Here is a 23,756-nt window from a genome sequence, read left to right on the forward strand (position 1 = left end):
AATGCAGGAGGCCGCTTCTTATGCCAAACTAGCTCTACCTAATGAGATGTTCCTCACTCTTGTATTCAAGAAGTTTGGAGTAGTCCTAGAAGGAGAACCCTCAAAGAAGTTGCAGCATTGAGGATACCTACAATGACCACTCATTAAGGAGAATAGGTTATATCAAAATCGATGATCATTGGATTCAGAAAGGAGGAGAATGAAAGGAAGGAGACAAAGACAGAGAGAGAGCTGATATTGAGCTAGAAAAATAAAGAGAGCAAGCTCTTTGCACATCTACTGCTTAGTCCATGGAGATAGAAGATACTGCTCCTCAGAGGGTCAGATTGATTGATGATCAGATGGAGAAGATAGTCTAGCATGTTCACGACAGGCTTTTGAGCTCGATGGAGACTCTAATCAGATGGATATTGGATGAACAAGACTATGCTCTAGGACCTTTGGATTCTTGAGACCTACCATCTGCTTTTAATCTTGCATCCTCCTTTGATTAACCCCATCCTTAAGATACCTTATTTTTGTATGTTTATCTTTGCTTATTTTATTTTTTTTTTTGTATACCTATCTTGTCCTCTTATGTGTCCCTTTTTTTAAAAAATAAGCTTTTTAATATCATGTAAAAACTTTGCTTCATCAATGATATATTTTATTTTTGTGATATGATTGAGTACATTCTTGATTAAATGATTGAATGATAAATAGACTAATGTCATTAAAATGATTGAATGGCTTATAATTCATTATGTTGATGAATAAATGTACTTAAAAGAGAAAAATTAAGAAAAAAAATTTTGTTGACCTTTTTAATAATAACAAAAAAGGAGAGAAATTAGGAGAAACTAAAAGAGTACAGTAGAAATTAAGAGTAAATTCAAAAATATTATTTTCTACATAAGAAATAGGGAGTTTTGTTTAAAAACTTGTTAAAATTTGATTCATTCGAAGTTACTTCAAGAATATTGCCTTTATATAAGAAAGAGAGAGTTTACTGTTTAAAATTTTTTGAAATATGTCTAAATTGATAAATCATTGATCTTCATTTAATCTTATTTCATAATTTCAAAAATCTATTAGTACTTAAAAGATAGTACTTAAAGGATTTTATAATCATTAAAAAGGAAAAGATTATTAGCCTTGGAATTGATTTGATGATGTTAAAAAAGTTATGAGTATAAATTATGATTACTAATGATACTTTTGAGAGTAATTATAGAATTTTTTATAATACTCAAAGATTGATCTCATTCAAGAAGAAGTCCTCTCAAATCTAAGTAATTTTGTGTTTCCAAATCAAAGTTTCAAATTTTGGAAGCAAAGAAACTAAGGTTGCAGAAGAAATTTGATAAAAACAAGTCTAGTTTAGAAAGACTTCTCAACAAGATTATCTACTCAAAAATTAATTTTGAGAACATAAGTCTAGCCTCGAATATATTTGAACAAAAAAAGCTACTCAAAAATAAAGAAAATCAATTTTGGCACCTCTAGCATACCTTTGAGTCGATCAAGAAAGAAGCTTAGCCGACCTAGTCTCAATTCAAGAAAAAAAATAAAAATAGATAAAATTTAGATGATTTTTCTTAGTTGATCAAATTTTCATATAAGCTAACCAAGATAGGGTCATGATCGGCTCAACTATATGGATAGCCGACACGATCTCAAACTTAGGGTGAAGATAGAAGATTGAAGATTTTAAATATTTTCTTGAGCCAACTATGAAAATAATAATGCAAATCAAGATAAAAACTTAGCCAACTCATGCATATGGGATAGTTGACTTAGTCTCAAAAGTAGAAAAAGACAGGAAGCAGAAAAAGTTTACAAGTTCTCTGAGCCGATCGAAAAAAAAAGTTAGCTAAGTCATGAATTTAGCCAATTAAAAAAAAATCTAAGCTGACCTAACCTCAGGCAGACAGAATAAATAGAATATAAAAAAAAATTATATCTATTCTTAAATAATCTCAGAGTTTCACTTAGCTGACTCAGCACTTAAGATTAGCCGACTAAGAGCTTGGGTATGCTGACTCATAGATTTCTGACAGAATAACAACTAGTTTTTCAGATTATTTCAAATGGTTATATTTTATTTGTAATAGCTATTTTCAAACTTTTAGCGGATAGAGCATTAATTATAGATATTTTTAAGGTCATAAAATTGAAGAATTCAAATAAAAAACTAAGGATTGAAGGTTATTGAATTTATTATAGATAATATTCAAGCTATTAAGTAAAACAAAAAAAGAGAGAGAGAGAAAGTTAAAAGAGCTTTCAATTCTCACCTTTCGATAATTACTCAACTCAAAAAAGAGGAAGAGTATACTAAATTGAGCAAACTACTATCAAGCAAGAGCATTTATGTCTTCATCAACACCTCTTAAGTATTCAAGAAGGAAGTAAAAGCAATTCACGGGCTTAATCGCTTCGACTTTTTCAAAAGCTTGAAGTATTTATTATTTATACTTTAAATTCTTGTATACTTTTTTAAACTATTGTGACAAGTTTCTTGATAAAAAAAACTTGAGCTTTTAAAGGTTGGTTCAAGCCATAAATCAGGTGTTGTAAGATTTTGATTTGTAAATCAGTGAAAACCAACTGAATTGATTGTAAGCTCAGAAAAGCAATCAGTTGTAAAATTTTGATTGATGAATCAAGAAAAATCAACGGGTTTAGATCATGAACATGTGAAAACAATCGAACTATAATCTTATAGGATTATAGTTAGAATTCGTAAGTGGGTTGATTTGGAAAATGGATGTAGGTGCTGAGTTGAGTACTGAACTACCATAAATTTTTTATGTTTGTGGTTCTATGTTTACATTTACTTTTATTTGTTTGTTATATATTTAATTACTGCTAAACACTGCACATATGCCTTTTTAATTTATTTTTGGGCACTAGTTTTTCAAATATTTTTGCAAAAAAATAATTAATATTTTTGAAAAAGGTTAAGCTGATGTTATGCATCACTTTCATTTTTTTATTTTCAAAAATAAAAATAATATGATTAAATTTTTTAAATATATCATGATATAATTGATGATTTTTAAATATAAATATGGTGATATTGGTGTAGATCGTGGTAGTGATGGCAAAGACAGCAAAGGTTGTGGGATGCAATGTATTGGAGATGGTAACAATGATGATGGTAGTGGTGGTAGTAAGGGCTCTAGCAATATGGTAGAGATAGCAAGGGTGGCGGTGATAGTATGGAGAAAGAGATAATATTGGTAATAGAAGTGATGACAATGCGGTGGAAGTGGTGCTAATGATTGTGGTGTAGAGATGGAAGTGATCATGGTAGAAGAAATGAGTTTCTTATTTATAAAAGATTGAAGTTCTTTTTACTTTCATTTTTCTTTTTAATAAAAATAATTTTTGAAAATAAAATTATAAATAATGCTATCACATATATTTTTTCTCAATTTAATTATTTTATTTTTTAAAAAAAAATAAAATGGTGCTAAAAGGCTCCATGCTTCTTGGATTATATATTTAGTTAGAAGACATGTTACTTGCGAAAGTAGAATGGCAAAATTGTAGGTGTCCCACTTGACAACTATTGATAATTTTTCTATATATTGCACCAATCCTCCCTATTACATATAGCCACTTATTTAAGTGGCCCGTGGAGTGAGGGGTAGTAATATTCCATTGCCCTCCAGCTTCAGTTGGATTCATTTACTTGACTAGGTGAGGTTTCATATCTCAGTCTACATCGACCTTTAAATTTTTATTTTCATATGCTATAAGTTGAAATTTCTTTGATCTTAGATGAAGTTCATACCTTGGACAAATATATATATATATATATATATATATATATATGAAGATTTTTAAACTTGTGATTTCATCACGATCATATCTATTTCGCTGACCAATCTCAAGCGGAGAGACCAAGAACAACAAAAACTATAAAAGATAGAAAAGAGGTCACTCCATCTCAAGCTATAACGCAAGCTAACCTTCTCCCCCTCACTCTCCAAGCACACACACACATGGAAATTTACGACTAATTTCATTGTAAATATGAATTGGGGAATAAGAAGAAAATTGAAAGGAAAAAAAAGCCTTTGCCTGCAACGGCGATTGCATGCAACGACGCCCGATGCGTCGCACCAGTTCTCATGAATCACGCCAATTCCTTGTGCCACGTGGTAGAGAACCCTGTGCGCGCGAAACACGTAATCCTTTGTCTAAGAGTGGCTACGCCAACATTAGGAAGATGCGAAGGCAAAGTAGACGCATGTTGTAGTATAGATTTTGGACTCTACGCCCTCCCGAGAGAGAGAGAGCGTCACACCACCATCCCGGCACTTCCATTCTCTCTCGTAGAGAGATAAAGACTTAGCAAGCGATAAGAGAAGAGGGTAGAGAGAGAAAGGAATGGGAGAGGCGGCGCGGCTGGTGGAGCAGGGAAGCGAGCTGCAGGACGCTGCCGCCGCGCTCCTCTCCAATACCTGGAAGGAGGAAAAGGCCCTCCGGCAGCGCGCCATCGCCCTCGAGTCCGACCTCAAGGTTCCAGGAACTCCTTCCCCCCACTCCTCCCTCGATCGTAATGCGGCGATGCTTTTTCATTTCATTTTTTTTCGTTGATTGATTCCCTGTCTTCTTTGTGTAAAAAATCCTTCCTTTATATATATATATATATATATCATTCTTTGGTGCTCAGATCGATGAAGAATTATGCAGGGCGAGATGCCTCATCAGTGACGGCGATGTGGCGTTGCTTCTTCCGAGCAAGGCTCATAGTTGTTTGCTGCTGATGCTTTTTTTCCACCTTTTTACGACAAAAAGGTTTTTATGATGATATTTTTATGCGATTTATCGGTCAATTTTTCGATGCTTATTGTTTGATTATGTTTTGTAACCAGGTCGGTTCTTGAAGATGTTTCTTGGCCCGGTGAACATTAGGGCCACGAAGAAAGAGGTTCCGCTCAAAGTGACGGAGGAGTACAACGGCTATAGAGTACGATGATTCTCTTACTCATTCATGCCTTTATAGGGGATCTAAGTTATTTACATCTGCTTGCATATTTTATGCTGTTGATTGGATTTTTGGTGTTTCAAGATAGGTGGATTTAGTATTATGGGTAGAGGGTGGATCTTCTGAACTCTAAAGGGATCATTTTTCTTGGTGAATCAGATTGGAACTGTTGCTTTGCTTGAGCTTTTGTTGGCAAATGAAGATCGGATCTTGGACCATTTACGATCATTTTCCAAAAAATTACTACATTTGATATATATATATATATATATATATATATATATATATATATATAATATCAAATGGTTTTAGCTTTTTCAACGAAATAAAATAAAAGAGGTTAAATCTAATCTTAGGCTAGAGAACTAGCAGGGTGTAACTATTAATTAATTATTTTTGGTTGTCTTAGCTGTAATTGCCTTTACACCAGAGAAGACACCAAATGTTGCTTCTTTAAAGAATCAAACAAATATGGTAGTGAGGAGATGCATAACGTAAAACCCCTTGAAACTTCTTGCTTCCTAGGAATGCTATCCTCTCCGGTCTCCCTTGGTAAATCGCTCTTCAATGTCTCAGTGGAGTATGCAATTTTATTTACATTGTCTTGGGTAGTGGTAGGTAGTAATATGGGCACCGGAAAGCTTGGAAGCATATGAGAAAATAAATAAAGATCCTTGAGTGGGTTTGGCACCAGTTTCGAGGATTTGTGGTTATGGTCTGAACATTTTCTATTTGTTGCACGCCCACCTGCATGATGTGTGCAGTGACAATGTCATTCCATTATTGAGATTACTTTGAATCTTTTAAAATGGTATCTTATAGCTTATATAAACATTAGCGCTCCTCAATTGCTTTGACACTTACACTCTTTGCATAAAACTCATGAGAACAAGATATATCAAGATCTCTTAAAAATGGTCATCAATTTGGCAGAAAATCACTATTGTAATGATTTCAGGTTTGTGAAAAAATGTGTCTTTTTTTCTATCAATTTAACTACTTATCATTTGTTTGTAAGAAGACATGTATGATATAGATGGAAGGAATGCCTAGAAGGTTTTTATTCACCAATTTGAAGAAAAAGGAACATAATGAAGTGTAAGTTAAAGGAAAAACAATTGATATGTCAGCACTGGACCAACTTCTCTCAAAGATAGTCCTTGGATTTAGGGGTAATCAAGGCCAAGATTTAATCATGGCTGTGACTTCCTGCACATTTGTGAGGTGTTCCTGGTTTAAGCTCGAGCTAGAGTACTAAGAGTAGCAACATAAACCACCAGTTAATGGACCTGGAGTTGTTTAGATGCAAAATGCCAGATGATCTTCTTTAAAGGACACACATTTTGGTGCCACATCGAATTAAAGTTAAGGCCAAACCTTTCATTTTTCTTTTTACGTTTTGCTGTTTTCTTCTTTTTCTTCAAGTCTTGGACTAAGTTTTAGTAATTTTGGTAACCTACAAAGTTAACATGCTGGAATTTCTGTAAGAGTTTTTAGTTTGGGTTATGTTTTAATTTATAAATGGATTCTAGAAATTTTGTAGAATGAAGATAATCTATAGAATCAAGTTAATTGCTTATTCCAAAATGGTTTTGGGTGTATGATCAATTAGATGGCACCATTGTTTGCAACAATGAATTCTTAATAACAAACCAAATAGCCCTCCATACTGAGTAATATAAAATCATTAGATTTTTAAAATAAAACATGGCATCTAGGATAATAATGGCTTCTGAGTTGGCCACAATTTATTAGATTCGTGGACGAGCAAATAGTTTTTTTCGTTTTCATGATGTTTGATGATAATTGGTTTTGTTATTTCTCTTACAAAGTATGTGTATGCTGGTTAAGAATTCTTAATAACCATATTGAGATGCTTATCATGGTTCATCTTACCCTTCATCTATTTATATTTATCTTATGTGCTAGTTAACCTGGTAAAGATGCTTATGCAGAGATGGAAAAATTTTATTTAGGAGGATGTTTGCACCAACCTAGGATATCACCCGAAAGGCTAGTTAGAAGGTGCTATTTGAGTTTCTTGGTCCTGTATAAATATTCAAAATCAACCTAGCCATAGTTGATGTTGGACTAAAAACATGCTTGAACAGTTCTTGACATACTCCCTATTTAAGCCCTAGCATCCAACCAAGCTAATTGGCTAAATTCATTCAAATCCATTCACAAGTACTATAAATCCAATTACAAATAGTACGATCAACTCGTGGTCCGTACAAATGGGTCTATGCTATAGTATCCCCTTATTTACATTGACTTTGGGCCGGGTCCACTTTGATACCATTTGTAACAATTTAGGATCTTATTTAAAAAGGTTAGTTAGAAGGTGTTATTTGGACTTCTTGACCCTGTATAAATATTCAAGATCTATCTAGTGCATGGTTGGTGTAGAATTAAACGCATGCTTGTATGGGTCCTTACATGATTATTCTAAAATGGATTTGGTGGTATGGTTAATTGGATGGCACCATTGTTTGCAACAATGAATTCTTAATAACAAACCAAAAAGCCTTCCATACTAAGTAAATATAAAATCATTAGTGTTTTTAAATAAAAATTGGCCTATAGGTTGATAGTTGCTTCTCAGTGGACACAATTTAGATCCCTAGACCTCTTTGACCTTAGCTGGCTTGCATGCCAATACTTTTGTTTGTCTTCATGATGTTTAGTGATAGTTGGTTTGTTGTTTCTCTCACAAGGCATGTGTATGCTGGTTAAGAATTCTTAGTCATAAGCATATTGAGATGCTTATCATGGTTCATCCTACTCTTCATCTCTTTATATTTATCTTATATGCTAATTAACCCTTTAAGGATGTCTACATAGACATGGAGGAATTTTATATCTAGGAGGATTTTTGTGCAAATGATTTTGTGGAGGATGACTTCTCCCAGCTATGCTCTCCTGCTTTTGCTTTTCTTGTGTCCAGTTTTTATATCCATTAGATCTTATGCATGCTCTCGGCTAACAAGATAAGCCAAAATATTGAGGAAAAGTGCAATATTAATGTATTGCAAATTGACCCATAAGAGTTTTTTGTTTCTATTTAATTACCTTTATTTTCATTGATCTTCATCTGTATTATTTAAGTCAATGACAGTACCCCGAAACTAAATTCAATTTGTTTATCTTTATATGTACCCATTGTCTACTTTATTTCATGTCAAAATACGTTCTGTCTCTTATCTACTAGGGTCATCATTTCTTATCTCAAAGTTATTGTTAGCTGGTTTGTGGTGCTGGAAGACGATGCTCATTTGTCACCTCAAGCTTACACATTTTTCATAATGCTCGAAGTTCTGGTAATAATTGCCATTTGAAGATTGAATTATTCTGCTTAGAACTGAAACTGAGCAACTACTGTAACAGCCAGACTAGGTGAAATGCTCTGGGATGATTTTATCCTGCATATCATGCCACAAAACTGTATTGCTATGAAGAACATGGGCATACTTAGTATTTTTTTTTTTCTTTTTGGTAAAGGGGTTTAATGGCAAGAAAATGGAGAGCATTCAATATTGTCAAAAATGAGTACTTTGGATCGTTATCATCTATGCTAACCACATTATGTTTGATCAATGGTATAAGTTTGTTGTTGACAGGACAGAACGGCCTTTTTATTTCTTCTTTTCCCATGCACTCTACTTCTCTTAAGGTCTTATATCTGGGATGGATGCCTTCCAGCATTGCCTGTTCAGTTGCATCAGGTATAAAATTTTCTTCAGAAGCAACATCATATTTTTGTGCAATACGACTATTTTGGATCAGAGTTAACTGAATTTATTGTTTTCAGGCTTGGCTATTATTTCTGTACACAAGTCTAGCATCGCGAGAAAATGTGTTAAGAGTAAATGGGAGTGATATTCGTCCTTGGTATGTAAAGCCCTTTTTCATGCTATCGCTTGTATTGACTTTGCAATTATGGAAGCATTCCATGCTTTCTGCTCTTCTAGTTGGGAAAATGATGACCTTATGCATTCTCAACACTAAATTTCTTAAATTTTATCGGTTGAGTGTATTATACAATGTATTCTGTGATTCAACAAATTAGTTTATGTGCAAGAGACATGAAACCTGCATATCCATTTATTTAGTTTGGAATCAAGGTCCTGCTTCTCCGTAGTTACACCGCTTTAATTGTTTGAATCATTTTATTATGCTATTTGGGTTGCATGCATCTATTTGGTCAATATTCGATTAGGTGCACTCTTTCTTTTATCGTTGATGTCATGATTGGCTTTCCCCCCCACCTTTGTAGTCACAAGAGATGAGCAATATTCTCTTTTAAAATGTGTTTAGAATGATTCAGGATTCTGAAAAATCACATTTCACTAATGAAAACAAAGAAGAAGCTCATGAGTCATGAGTAGTATTGCATTTATGACATTCGTTATGGCACGCATAGAGGTCTAGGTTACTGAAATAGTTGGTATTCTGCACTAGTCCTTTCTTGAAACTTGTGGCCTGTGAAATCGATGTATCATATAATATTATCTCATCATGGAAATATATCCGACAGTCCATCAAAATTTAATTCAAATGAAGAGTCCATTATAAGGTTCCACTTCCACCATTTAAAGATATGAGTAATTAAGGACCGTTAACTAATATGATTAGTGATTTGTGTCCATTGACCATAATTACAGTCAAAAAAGGAGATCTTGTTGTCCTTGGGCCACTGGTGGATGGTCATGATTAATGTTGAAAAGCCCCGAAGAATGTCTGTTGATTTGAGTTTATAGTCTTAATCGCATACCTAAGCATTGTTATTATGTTGAAATAAGCCTTGTTTATTCCCGTGCGGGTGGATATTCCATCACTATTGCGCCAAGTTGATGGCGCTTGTAAGTCTCACATGGGAGATAAAAAGGCAGCCTGATTGTGCCAACAAGCAGGTAGTTGCTTATTCATTTCCCAATCATCATATAAGAATCCTTGACCCCAAACTGTAAAGCCTTTTGCAGAAAGGGGTACAACTATTTCTGGTATGGGCTATGATGCAAGGTGTTGCAATGCTTCTGCAAAACAGATATCAACGTCAAAGACTGTATACTCGTATTGCTTTGGGAAAGGTAACATCTCGCATTTTCCTACAATCTTTGTACTTTATGCATGTGTTGCTCAGCTTTTGCACAATACTTGTTGTGTCATGGGCTGGCTTGCCAAACCATGTTAATCATGATGATGAAGGTCAAGCATGTGTTGCGTCATAAAGATACCAAACTAATCTTGGGGAAGGTTTCTTGAGTTTGTTGATATTTCCATGAAGATCTGGTATCTAATTGTTTGGGGAACCTTGGATGCAACAAGTTGTCGTATTTCTTTGGTATGATCATAAATTCATAATTGTTGTAGTAAATTGAATCACCTTATTAACCTCTAGAGGTTATCAAGGACCTAGGATCACCTTTCAAGAGTTGCTCTGTTCTCAAATGTGGTTCATGATGATAGGGTTTGTGCAACTATTATGTGTTTATGGAGTGGGTAGTAAGCAGCCAAATAGATTGGATCAAGCCTTGACACCGGCATATGTGGCTCAGGCAGATTTCATTTTGGCATGCTATCCCTGCAAATCAGGCAAGCTGATCAGGTACTTTGTTGGTTGGATAGTTGGTATAAAATCTATCCTTCTCAATGGTTAAGGGCTGATAGACCCCAATGCTTGAATTACCTTTATGGATAACTGAGGCAAACAATGTTAGAATCAAGGTTTCCCATATCGGTATCGGCGGCCGTTTTGGCCGACTGGCGGTACGGTATGGTATAGTTTCATACCGTACCATACCGAATCGAGGTGAACCGACGAAGGAACCCGAAGCTGAACCAGGAGAAGAGAAAGAGAGAGAAATAGAGAGAGAGAGGGAGGAAGAAAGAAAAAGAGGGAGGAGAAGGAGCCGACGGGGCCGTCGGATGGTCTCCGACTGACTGCCGTGGCCGTCGGAGGGTGCAGTCCATGCGCGCGCACCGCAGGCGTGAAATAGGAGCGACGTCCCTATTTCACAAAAAATTTTTTAGAAATTGGGTTTTAAGTGAAGCCAGCCATTTTTTTAAAAAAAAATCCTAAAGTCGACAATTGGGTTGTCGACTTCATGAGTTTAAAACAAAAAAAATAGAAATAGGCCATCGTCTGTTTCGAAAAAGAAGAACAGGACGAAGACGCAAAGGGGCTCCGCCCGCCTTCAGGCTGTCGACGGTGAGCCGCGGCTCCGTCCGCTCGACCGCCCTCAGGCCTTCGACGCTGCTCGTCGGCCACCAGAGACCTTGCGATGGAAGCGCCGTCCGTCCGGTACGTAGCCCCCCCCCGAGCTCTCTCTCTCTTTCTCGCTCTTTCAGGTGCCCTATCAGACGATAATGAGGCTCGGAAGCCCTCCGGCGGCCGTAGTGGGCTACCGCTGGCCTTTAACGGCTCCTGCCTCTCTCTCTCCCCTCCTCTCTCTCTCTTTCTCACTTTCTCTCACGGTACCGTCGGTATACTGTTTGAACCGGCCGAACCGTGTCGGTTCCCCATCGATTCGATATAGTACAGGGTGTACCGGCCGGTTCGGCACGATACAGAAAATCCTGATTAAAATGGTAGGCTACGCTGAATGAGAGATGGTAGACAAGAAATGCAGCAACAAGCTCTAGTCAATGTAATTTACACACTTTCCCCACCCCTTTCTGCCTCTCATTTCCACCTCTCATCTTATCCACCCTTTTCTTCTTAAGTCTCCTTCACATTCTTTTCTCACCGTCTTCTCCTCTTTCTTTTCTTTATTTTTAAATTTTTATTTATCTATTTCTTTGCTCCTATAATCTTTATTTATTTTTTAATAATTTTTATATATTGATTGTCTTGGTGCAATGTGGTATCTCAACTGCCTACATAGAACAGCCACTTGAGAGCCTTAAAGAGTTGGGTCTTTTGAAACCATTAGATTTTTATAAAATCTGTTCCTTTAGATCCTTAGTGATTAAATATGCAGGATTATGCTTTTTCCATATTCTCTTTCATGGGATTGACTAGATTTGCAAGCAGATAATTTATAAAAATCTAAAATTTATGATATTCATATCTTTTTCAATACAATCACCATTACTGAATAAACTAAATGGCCTCTTTAATTTTCAGGTCTTATAAAAAATGTTGCTTTGAATCTTGAGGATACTTTATTCTAAGGTCTTAAATCCTATGGAATGTGATGTCCCAGTTTCCCATGGAACAGGATATACTGCCGTTCCACCCCATCCCCACACTTGAGATCCAAAACATCCCGATCGGGATGCTAGGACAATGGCAGGATGCTCCTATCTCGACACATAGGATGGTATCTTATTCCGATGTCCTGCGGGACATCCTGTCGGACTTGAATCCTTGTTTGGTTCAGATTTGTGGGAGCATGCTTTTCTTTCCAATTTTACTCATGATTAACTGGATCTGCATGTAGTTGAACGTTTTCTATCTTCTGACGATCTCAATGGTCTAAAAATGGTTTTTGCTTCATTAATGTGATAGGAGACTTGAACATTCTGACCAATCATTTTGTTGTATTGCAAGTGGATATAACAAAAAGATTGTCATCAAAGTAACATTAGATCTGATGCAATGATATTTATTCAATGTTAATCTAAATTTTTGATCAGATTTTGCATATATTAAACATTAACAAAATTGGTTATATTTGTGAGAAAGGAACCTGAGATTTAAAATGGAGCTCAACATGGAAAATGAGATGTTGATAAAGGGTAACTCTATTACCTAAGCGGGCAAATCATCAAGCAATTTATTATTAAACTTGAGGTAGATGAGAAATATTTTTTAAGATCATTTTATGTGTGAGCCTTTTTCTCTACCTAAAGGTGCATATTACCTAAAGAGTACAAAAAAAGGTAAAGGGGCATTCAAAATGTTAAAAAATAAGAGTAACAGGACTCAATAGGGTTCATAGAAGATGAAAGTCTCCGAGAGATGTTATAAGAATGGTATGCTAAATGTGCTTTTGAAAAATTTAATTAAATTGGATTTGTCTGGCCAAAACTTGTACCTATATTAGTGAAAGTGCACCAAAACTTCACAGTGAACCCATCAAAATGAATAAAAAAGCTGAAGCAGTTGAATCTTGGGTCTCACTTGATATCCATACATGAAATCGCACCCAAATGATAGTATGGTAGAATTTGGATAGTCTTTGAGCAGCTCATGCTTTCAGTTGGCCTGAAAAGCTACATTGGAATTATTTAGATGGGAAAAGAGTAGAAAGCTGGATTGAGGATTCTGATGGTCCTTCAACCTTCTTCAACAGTTCCCAGCTCATATTACCTCCCAGATCCTGAAAACAAAACCGTATTGAATGGTTTCCTCTTTGCTTGTTAGACTTACTGTATTGACATTTAGAGAGAAATGAAGTAGCTGAGTGGTTTTCATGGATTTTTGTGGCAATCCAGTGATAGATTGACGTGCTTTGGCTGGTTCTGGTGAAAGAGTTGTCAGAAGAGGATTCCTGGGCGTTTGGACCTAAACTGGAGATTGACATATTCTCTTCTATAATTTCAGCAAAGTTATCATGAAAATGTTGGGATGCTAGTATAGATACAATAAATTTCAAGTGCTGGAATAATGATCAATGCTGTAAATCAACTAATGGGGACAAAAGGCTACAACATACAAAACTACAGCAGGCATAATCTACCTATCCCAAAAAAAAAAAAAAGGGAAAGGAAAAGAAAAGTAGATATAACATGTAATTAGCTGATCAAGTAATTTCTATACATCAGAATTTTCATGACCATGTCAGGCATTCAAAGCCCCAGATGATCTTGTTTCCAAGTTGGCAAGATAGTCCATATGCTAGATGACCTTTGCTATTTCTTATTATATGGTTTTTGTAACTGGCTAGATAGCTAACTCTTTTGTTAATTTTATTTTCTTAAAATACATTGTCAAGCTCATGATTATTTGATATCATTTTATATTTCATTAACAGGCTAAAAGGATGGATGTTGTGTGGGGAGAAACTTCTGGTGTTGAAGGTCAACTGTTGTTATTATGCCCCATTCTCTTCATCTTGCAGGTACCCAAAGCTGATAACTTATAATTACACATTACTGCGGTTAGCAGAGGTTTCCATGCTGTTGACAAACTTCCAGCGATGGTAAATTGAGCTGCTGCTTGGGATCTGTTTGAAAAGAAAAGAATTAAAATGAGAATGTGGGAGTTTCCTATATATAATTGAGAGACAATGGGAAAGTCGGAGCTACTTGTATATAATTGGAAGATGATTATACCTATAATTCCCAGATATAAGATTTTATTTTTATTTCAATGCTCTCAGCAATCCATATAAATAGAGCCATAAGTTATGATAGCCATAGAATATTGCTAGGAAGCTCGCTGATGAACTAATCTCTTATATGGTGAGAGATTGGTGTCATGATTCAGAGTTCAAAACACCTAAGCTAGGAGTAAAGTTAAGCTTAAGCAACAATGCAACACTAAACATGACTAATTTTTGCAACATGGAACTCTCACTGGCAGTTGCCTATGTCAAGACTGTCTCATTTCAGGGTTTTGAAGCATATGTTGGGATATTACTGCTTCGCACAGCTTTGGTTGGTGTTATCCGACAGTGGCAGGCAAGAGATCTTTTGGCTTTCTTTCTGATTCTGCTGTACCCCTTTCTTTTCTTCCTGGAGATGGTTAATGGCTTTCTTAGTTTCAAGTTAAGGCAGTCTTAATTTCATGCAGATGTCTAAGATCTCTCTTCTACTCTTGAAGGTTGTAGTTTGCGGGTCTTTGCTGGTTTTGATGGCAGTGGGTAGCTTTGCAAATACTGTGCAAACCCTCATGGCAAAATCCAGATTCAAAGCAAAGATGAGGAGAACTGAGAGCAGGCATGATTTTGATTCCAATGCATCACCTCCTGACTCGTCACCAAATTATTCGAGATCAATGAAGGAATCTTAGTCAAGGAGCTCTCTTTTGAAGAATGTTTGTGGTCTCTAATGTTACTTGTCTTTGTAAAGCATTATCTTGTTTGGTATAGCTTCTATCCAAATGTCATCAATATTTCCAGTTGATCTAACCATGTATGACGAGGTAAGAGGTGGTTTCAGTAGTGACCTTTAGTTGGCAATAAAATTCTATTTTTTCTTTACCCTTACTAGTTTGCACCCTTGTTGTACTAACACTCTTGCATTATTGAATGTAGCTCGGTTCTGCCAATGCTTCAACCAAAACTTGTGGGTGCGTGAAAGATGTAAACAGAATTTAAGAGCGTACTTTGGAACTCAGATAATTAAATAAATAAATGGTAAATCTCAAATTTACCTCTTCGAATCACTTTCATTGTGAGTTCTGTGTTTGAAAATAAGGGAGGATCCTCTACAGGAAGAGGAAAAGAAGGAAGAAGATCACGCACATGGGTTTGAGATTGATATCTCAAGATCAACCAGATTGGTTTGTCATCATCTGCAATTATGGGGATCATTTGTTTGACCTTTTTTCTGACACATGATCTGTTTGAATCATGTTTGGATTGGTTTGTAACACTTATATTTGAGTTCTACATAAGGAACAATTTGAATTATTAATCTGTTATTTTTTGGATAACTCTGACGTTGTCTATTATGATAGATCCAGTAACCATTTCTGTTGCTATTATGTCTGACTACAACCTAACCAGGACCTGAAGGAGCCTATGGAAATTACAAGACATGCCTCAAAACCATTGCTTCAGGAATCCACAATCTGGTGTATCAACCCCCATTGAGGGTAGGAACAATGGTGCAGTATTTTGAGATCAATGAGGTTGGCATTGATCAGAAGAACGGCTTGGTATTTTGAGACTATACGGATTTGCATTTACCATATGATGGCTTTATATGTTGCTTTATGATTAGGTTTTGGTTGTAGAAATGTGCAATTTATTAAGAATTTGCAAGCAATTTGTATCCAGTGGAAAATTTTAGTTCACTTGATTTTGAGAAGGATGTTGTGCCATACCACTATATTCCCTATTTGGGGATTTGTACAATTTATAGGGGATTAGTGCTATTTATGAGATAATTGTCCTGCTTTAGGAGTCTGGATATGACCTAGCAGGTGTGAGAGAAGAAAGGATGGATAAGGTGGGCAATTGGAGTATTGGATGAGAGATGGCCGGTATACTCCCTTTTCTCCCTAATCTTGCATAGCAGATTTGAGTTATATAAGAAGTCTATTAAGTTGGATCAGTTTCGGGTTCTTTTGTTTTATACTACCCTAGGTTCAGCTGTCATTCTCATCACGTCTTGAGGTTTAAGTCTCATTAGATGCAATGCCCATTGAAGTTCTTATCAGTCCTACATAAAAAATTGAGTAACACAAGAAATGTAATGTATATTTTAAGTTATTAGCTCGAATCAATTTTGGGCTTGCTTTTTTCATATTAACATAGGTTTGACTAACATCCTCATCAAGTCTCAAGATTGAATCCCCACAAGGTTGCCATATTTAGGAATTGAACTAAGTTGCTGATTTTTTGGTCAATTATGTAAGTCCGGAGTGGTTAGAAGCAATTTGAAATGATGATTTTCCCACGAATCTTGCCTTTTTGATTAAAGCAGATGCTTGGAGAGATACTTTCATAAGATTAAAGTAAAGTCTTTCAATCTATTACCAAAAAAAGAAAAAATGAAAAGCTTTTCCACTTGTGGGCTAGATAACCTAAACCATCTTTTGCCAAGAATAGATTGCATATATTGTAATCTCTCTAGAAAGCTAGGTTAGTAATATACGTATTAGATATTGTTCAATGTAACACTCTCCTCTTAATATATCAAACCAAATTCTAAAATTACAATAGAGAAAAGTGGAGTTTATAGAGGGCACTAGGTTTTAATAATTCTCCCATCCCCACTAGATAGCAACTTATTGTGATCATAATAGATTGAGACCAAAAAGATTTTTCTTATAATAGTTTATTTAATAAGAATTGAGGTTAAATTTAATTGAGATATATTTTTTTGAATTCTAAATGAGTAAATTTGTTTGGGATGAACTACTCTTCCTTTCGTATCCTTTAAAACTCATCTTAACTAATCTAAATGGCCATGTACACTTGACACATGAGTACCACACTGTATTGAAGTACCTTAGATATCTTTCTTAATTCCATCTTTTAGCAATTACACATGATTTCTTTTGTTTTTCAAAAGAAAATGATGATTAGAAGCTAAATTAGAGAGCATAGGTATTGGAGAAAATGAAAAAAAAATTACATCACCGACAATTCCCTCTTGTCATCCATAATCATCAATGATCACCACCACCAATAATTTGCCATTACCATAATAAATCAAGATTATAACTTTCCAGTTTTTAAATTGTAATCTCTCCATCTCTAATATTAAAGATTTCAATGTCTTTTACTTGAAATCAATGACCAAACAAAGAATTCCACTTCAAGGTTTAAGAAAAAAATAAATAATTTTCTTCATAAATAGAATATAATATTCGAGAAATTTAGCATATGATCTATGTCCTAATGAATTTGAAACAATTAACAAAAAGTACTTCTATGCATAAGATTATCTTTATGCCCTTTGATCACCATCGCAATAGATTATGTGCAGTACTAAAGTGGTCACTAGTAGCAATGAATGACAAGTGAGGAATGCTGGCAATAATAGTATTTTTTTTTAATTTTTAACTTATAATAAATAAGTATTTATTCTCTAACAAAAGGAGGTAAAGGAAAGCTCTTAACTGCTTTAAGATCGTCAAAAGCCTATATCCATGTGTCATCCATGCGGGGCCACATACTAGATCAACCATATGTATCTTTGTCATGTTTATCTTTAACTAGCAAAGTAAATATCACTAACAGCTCATCGCTCTTTATTTTGTCACTTTCCATCTCTCTCCCCTCATTCACCATCTCATCATCATTCTAGATATCCCTATCTTCCCCCATCCTCATCTCCCTATTTCTTATAGTCAGTTCTAGATCTTTCTTTTCTTCCTTACTCCATTCTATTAAGTCAACCATGTAGTGTTATCATCATAATTTTTTTCTTTATCTCTCTAATTTTTTATCTCTCTTCTCTTAAAAGTTTTTCTTAGCTTCCACCCTTCCCCAACCTTTGTAATCTCATTTTGTAATACCCAATTCCTTCAATTTCTCATCCTTTTATCTTTTTTTTTTGAGAAAGACAAATGAGGAGAGAATCCATTAAAAGTAATAAAGTGATCACTTAAAAGTGGAGAGTGGGGTAATAGAAATTTGAGAGATGCATCAAGGTCGGTCCCCAAATTTGGTGTCTTCCCTTGAGTTCACATTATTCGGTTCATCTAATAATGATAGACAATCTCAAATAGTTGAAATCTCTAGCATCGATCATCTACAGCAGCAATCAGTCAAGGCAACCTCACCTATTGAAATGATGTCTCCTTCGGTCACTGCGAAGAATTTTGAAGAATCCGATTCAACAATGGAAGAAATATTCCTAAATAAAGAGGATGCTCTCCTACCTAAAGAGGAAAGTAAGAAAGATCTTGAAATCGAAAGTCGATGGGCACAACAAGAGATCATCGCACTACTTAAGATCCATTTTGAGATGGATACTGCATTTCAATATGTCACCCCCAAGGACCCTCTTTGGGAGGATGTATCTAGGTAAGAAATGAAAGAAAATAATTAAAAAATTTATGAAATATCAAATATATTTTTTAAAATACAAATATAGAGAATCTAACTCTCTTTATATTTAATTTTTTTTATTTTTATCCTTTTTGCTTCTTTAGAGATCTACATTATTTTGTGATTCTAGTGAGGAGTTTTATAATTTTTTGGTTTTCTACAAAGATTTTTATTAGACTATTATTTCTTACTACTCTTCCTTAGAATTAGTTCCTCTTTCCCAATATTCTTCTTTTCTTATAGATTTAGATCGCTCACCTTTTCTTTCATGAGTTTATCATCTCTTGTTCTTATGGAAAGTATTTATTCTCTCCAAATTTGATACAAAGGACCCCTCATTTGGGGTATCAATCTCCATCATTTTTATGATTCTCTTTGAGTTTTCTAGAATTCTAAGAATTTCAAAGCAATAAAGTCTTTTTTTTGTGATGGAATTTCTTTCAATTTCTTTTTTACATAAAATTTTCATTTTTACTCTTTCCTTTACATTTAGTATGCTTTTATTAGTTGAACTATGTACTATCGTATAATTAGCATATATACTTAAGGATGTATTTTGTGCAATCATCGGCATTTTCTTTCCTTTTATATCTCAATTTCAATATCTTATCTTTGAATTTCTAGATTTTTTATTTAAATTATGTAATATTTATTCTGAAATTCGTTGGACAGGAAGCTATTAGAGTTAGGTTACAATCGGAGTGCTAAGAAATGTAAGGAGAAATTTGAAAATATCCAAAGATACCACAAGCGAGATGAAGAAGGCCTTGTTGGTAGGTGATATAATGAAAGTTACTATTTTTTGACCAACTTGATGCCTCTCACAATATTACTACAATCTCTACTATATCCACCATTAATCTCATTGTTGCTCTAATTGATATCAATACTATATCTAACTCTACCTCTACTATTGCCAATACTAGCCTTGGCCTCTCCAACACTACTTTTTTCTTTGGTTCAGATGATAGTAAAGTCAAGGGCACTAGTCGAAAAGGTCGAAAGCGGAGACGAGAGAAAGGATCAAAAACTACTAAAACAATGATGACCTTCTTCGAAGAGATGATGAGGCAAGTGGTTGAGCGACAGGATGCGATGCAACATCGATTTTTGAAGGCCTTGGAGAAGTGGGAGCGAGATCGGATGGTAAGAGAGGAGGCATGGCGAAGACAGGAGATAGCAAGGCTTACTCATGAAAAAGAGCTCATGACCCAAGAACATGCCACCATTGCAGTAAGGGAACAAGCCATCATCACCTTCCTTCACAAGGTCACAGGCCGAGCAATACCAATACCTCCATTGTCTACCACCACCATTGCCACAACTCCACAATCATCATTATCCCAACAACAACAACAACAGTCAAGCAATGACACTGAGCTCACAATTATTCCCATTGCACAGCAACAAAAAATGTTGACAGAGAACACAACCATAGAGTTTATGTCCCCTAGGTGGCCAAAGATGGAGGTGCATGCATTGATCAAACTACGCACTAATCTTGAGTCATTCTATCGAGAAGGGCTCAAGGGTCCATTATGGGAGCAGATAGCTATAGGAATGCAACAGCTTGGTTATAATCGAAGTGCCAAGAAGTGCAAAGAGAAATGGGAGAATGTCAATAAGTACTTTAAAAAGATCAAGGAAAGCAACAAAAATAGGTCTGAAAATTCAAGAACTTGCTCTTATTTCAACCAATTGAATGCCTTTTATCATAATAGATCTTTGAGTCAAATCAGTCGCATATTTCAACAACCAGAGTCCAGCCCTAATCCTAATCCTACTCAACAAGTTGATGGTAATGCCCTCATTACTATGTTTCCATCACAGCTCGAGCTAGTAAAAGGAGAAACTAGTATTGAAGGTAGTCATGCCGATAATAACAATAAAAATAAAGAAAACTTTGAGGGTGATTTTGGATGTAGCAACACCAACATGACATCAGAGAAGGTAATTAATAATTTTTTATATTTATACTTGAAATGATTTTAGAGTTGCCTTCTTATACCTGATTTTAATGCCTTATAGGTGCAGGATGCTGGCAAGGAGCTTATAGACCCATCAAATCAAGCTATGGTAGATGATCATGACAAATTGGAAGAGCCTAATGATGAGAACATTGATCAAGAAGATGAAAATCAAAATGGAGATCAAAATGAACATGGGGAGGATGGAAAGATATGATACAGGATAAAATTACAAAAATAGAATATGAGTGGTAGTGTTGTCTGTGGAGGAAGAAAGACATCAGCAACTGCAACTATAGTTTTATTCTAGATTATGGATCCATATATATATATTACTAGTTTCTCTTACTCTTACCACACCAACTCTTCTTAATTAGCTTGCTTAAAGACATATGCACTATGCATTTATTTCTTCGATCTATTAGGTTAGAAAGTCGATGTTGTTTCTTTTTATTTTTTATTTTTCCTAAGTGCTTCTTATTATTCTATCTAGCAGCAGATGTGTATTTTGCAATTTAATTATATAATTTCTTTTTTCTAAAAGAATGCTTGTTATTCATTTTGTTTATTGTTGTTTGTTGATTTTTTTGGACTAATTTATGATTTGAACCAATGGAAGGGATGAATATAAATGGGAGGAGAAAATAAACTTGACTACATAGCACTAAGAAAATTCATAGACATCTTTGCATCATAAGGAAATAAGGTAAACATTCTATGCTGTAAGAAAACTTTAATCCAAAAGGTTAAGTTTCTTCTTTCTCCTTCATAGGATAAGAAAAGAAAAAGAGGAATGAAAGTTGACATCATTTTCATAGATTGTGAAATGTAAATTATTTTCTCCTTATACTTCTTTTACATCTTTAAATTTTATATTGAAGGACTATGATGTTAATTTTACTTTGCCTATTTATGAGATAAGCGCATTTAGCATCACTGCTTTAGCATAATATTGTGGTAGCAACTTAAGTACTAGTTTGATTGAGGAGTCCTAATTTGTCTTCGTTCAATGACTTCTCTTCCCTTCCTAAATCAATTGGGTTTGAGTCATCATATATCTTCTATGTAGCAACTTACAATTTGCAACTGGTAGTACGGCATGCAATTTGCAAGAATTGCAACTGATAGGGATCTACCAATTAGTGGTTACCATTTTAATCATCAAATAAGATTTGTAGCTAGTTTGGTAACTAGTTTATGTTGGGCCAAGATCTTCATGAGTTGGCTCAATCATGAGTCACAAATTTCAGCCCAACTCTGAATTGGGCTTAGCATGCTCCTATCTTTTTTATGCCTTATAGCTCAACCCAAACATGGCTAGCCACATACTTATACAGTATATATACATATAAAGGTAACATCTACATATAATAGACGACAGCTTTTAACTCAGTTGGTGATCAAAAATTTGTATAATATGCATACACACATACGTAAAATACATATATAATAGATAACAATTGCTTTTTCTTCTTTAATTGTTAGGCCTCTCCTTAGAAGAAGTTATAAAGGATCATGTGGGTAGAAATAATTTTGTTTCTTTGAATCTCTTAGTGCTTGGTGAATCGAATCGCCTTTATTTGAAATTCTCCAAACATCTTTCTTTTTGTCTCCTCTTTCTTACCAACCATCTCAATCTACTAGAGACTATCCCTTCAATCACATGATATGCATAATGACATAAATCATTGAAGTAATTTTGGTATTTAAAATTACAATTCAAGAAGCGAATGAGAGAATTCTTATAAATCTTTGATTTGTTGCCAAAAAAAAAAGAGGAAACCTCAAAGCTTGGAGCAATGGAATGTAACAAAGAGCTGAAAAGAAAGTCCCTTTAATTCAATTCACTGCAGTGAGGGAGTCACCTTTTAACTAGGTTTGAGCTATCTTACATACAAAGAACACAGTGCAAGTGCCCTCCCAAGCACTTCTCAATTTGGTTTCAAGTATAGAGCATATGGATAATGATCTTAAGATTGTATTTATGAGCTTAACACAGTCTCTTATTATAAATGATTTATTCACTGACCCATCAAAATTCGCTTCAAGCACTCTAAGGGGGAGACGTGACTAAGAAAGTAAAACTAGAGAAGGTTTAAAGGCATTGGCATTATCCATTTACTATTGTATAGAAAGTCTCTCTCTTTTGAACATTGATGAATTCAGAAAATAAGAACCTGACTTTTTATTGATAATAGACTATGTTGCTACTCAATTCGGTCGAGGTCAGAGAGAGGGTGAATGAGCCTCGTGCAGGGATGCTGACATTGGGTGACCTGCAAAGTAAGTCTACACCAGAGGTTTTCACTCCGATAAAGACCCTCTGATGCTCAAGTTAGGTTCAGAGAATAAAGAAGTAGTAACAAATTCTCTGAGAGGGATTACTTAACTTATCTTGGTCTTCGGAGTTTTGATCACTTATATAGAATGCTGTCGAACAGCTAGTCACACAGCTATGAGATTGTGTGATCCCAAGATTGCAGGACATGCTATAATGAGTAAGACATTTAACCCTTAATCGCTCCCATGAAATTAGGAGAGTTGGTTATGCCTGAGTCTATCCACTCGAAGCGAATCGCTGTCGTGCACATCAGAAGGTGAGTCGGCTATGATAACAGAAGCAGCCTACGTGTTAGGGTATTGGCCAGCAGAGGCAACAGAGGTAACTTATGTGCCGGACAGACCGTGCAGCAGATCAGACACAAGTAGCTATACTCTACATATAGTTCTGCATGTCTTAGCTCTGCTCTTGGGTCAGCGATCTCGATGATAACTAGAAGATTTGAGATATTTCATGATTGGCACGCTAATCCGAGGTACTCACGGCAACCACCGTAATACTATCTCCCTACTCCTGAAACTGAGAATCAGATGAAAGAAATATGTCAAAAGTCGTATCTCAGATCTAGGGATGCACACTCTCACACCTTTGCGTATGTCTAGCATTTAAGATTGCTGACATCACCTTGGTACAATCATTATGAATGATTGTGACTAATGGGACCCCACAGTTAGCGATTTTCTCAAAAATTTAATTTCTTAAGTAGTGGCATTTTGTCTTTACTTTCGACCCTCTTCAAAATTTAGCTCTTGGGTGCTTAGTCAAAAAAATTTAATCGCAAGGCCTCTCTG

At 35.3% G+C, this 23,756-nt stretch overlaps 2 protein-coding genes across 16 annotated transcripts; both read left to right on the forward strand.

Moving 5' to 3' along the window:
* Positions 1-4,247: 4,247 nt before the first annotated feature.
* Positions 4,248-15,658, forward strand: LOC105054723 (uncharacterized). 15 transcript variants are annotated; one of them, XR_012136004.1, is made up of 12 exons: positions 4,248-4,512; positions 4,667-4,791; positions 4,869-4,963; positions 8,193-8,301; positions 8,602-8,706; positions 8,793-8,872; positions 9,964-10,071; positions 13,963-14,049; positions 14,528-14,611; positions 14,754-15,074; positions 15,187-15,288; positions 15,366-15,658. XR_012136004.1 is itself a non-coding variant. In XM_073247044.1 (9 exons), exons 4-9 carry the CDS (start codon positions 8,287-8,289, stop codon positions 14,758-14,760), a joined length of 378 nt encoding a protein of 125 aa, XP_073103145.1. In that variant the 5' UTR covers positions 4,248-4,512; positions 4,667-4,791; positions 4,869-4,963; positions 8,193-8,286; the 3' UTR covers positions 14,761-14,894. The 15 variants fall into 15 exon arrangements, 7 of the variants coding, with proteins under 7 accessions (XP_073103145.1, XP_073103139.1, XP_073103142.1 ...); XR_012136002.1 differs by having other exon boundaries at positions 8,193-8,706; XR_012136003.1 differs by lacking the exon at positions 8,193-8,301 and having other exon boundaries at positions 8,588-8,706.
* Positions 15,659-18,273: 2,615 nt separating this feature from the next.
* On the forward strand, positions 18,274-21,115 carry LOC105054724 (trihelix transcription factor DF1). Its single transcript, XM_010936295.3, has 4 exons — positions 18,274-18,633; positions 19,330-19,430; positions 19,622-20,607; positions 20,686-21,115. Exons 1-4 carry the CDS (start codon positions 18,398-18,400, stop codon positions 20,839-20,841), a joined length of 1,479 nt encoding a protein of 492 aa, XP_010934597.2. The 5' UTR covers positions 18,274-18,397; the 3' UTR covers positions 20,842-21,115.
* Positions 21,116-23,756: the final 2,641 nt, after the last annotated feature.

This window comes from Elaeis guineensis, chromosome 12 (genome assembly GCF_000442705.2).
Source record: "Elaeis guineensis isolate ETL-2024a chromosome 12, EG11, whole genome shotgun sequence".
Taxonomy (NCBI): Eukaryota; Viridiplantae; Streptophyta; class Magnoliopsida; order Arecales; family Arecaceae; genus Elaeis; species Elaeis guineensis.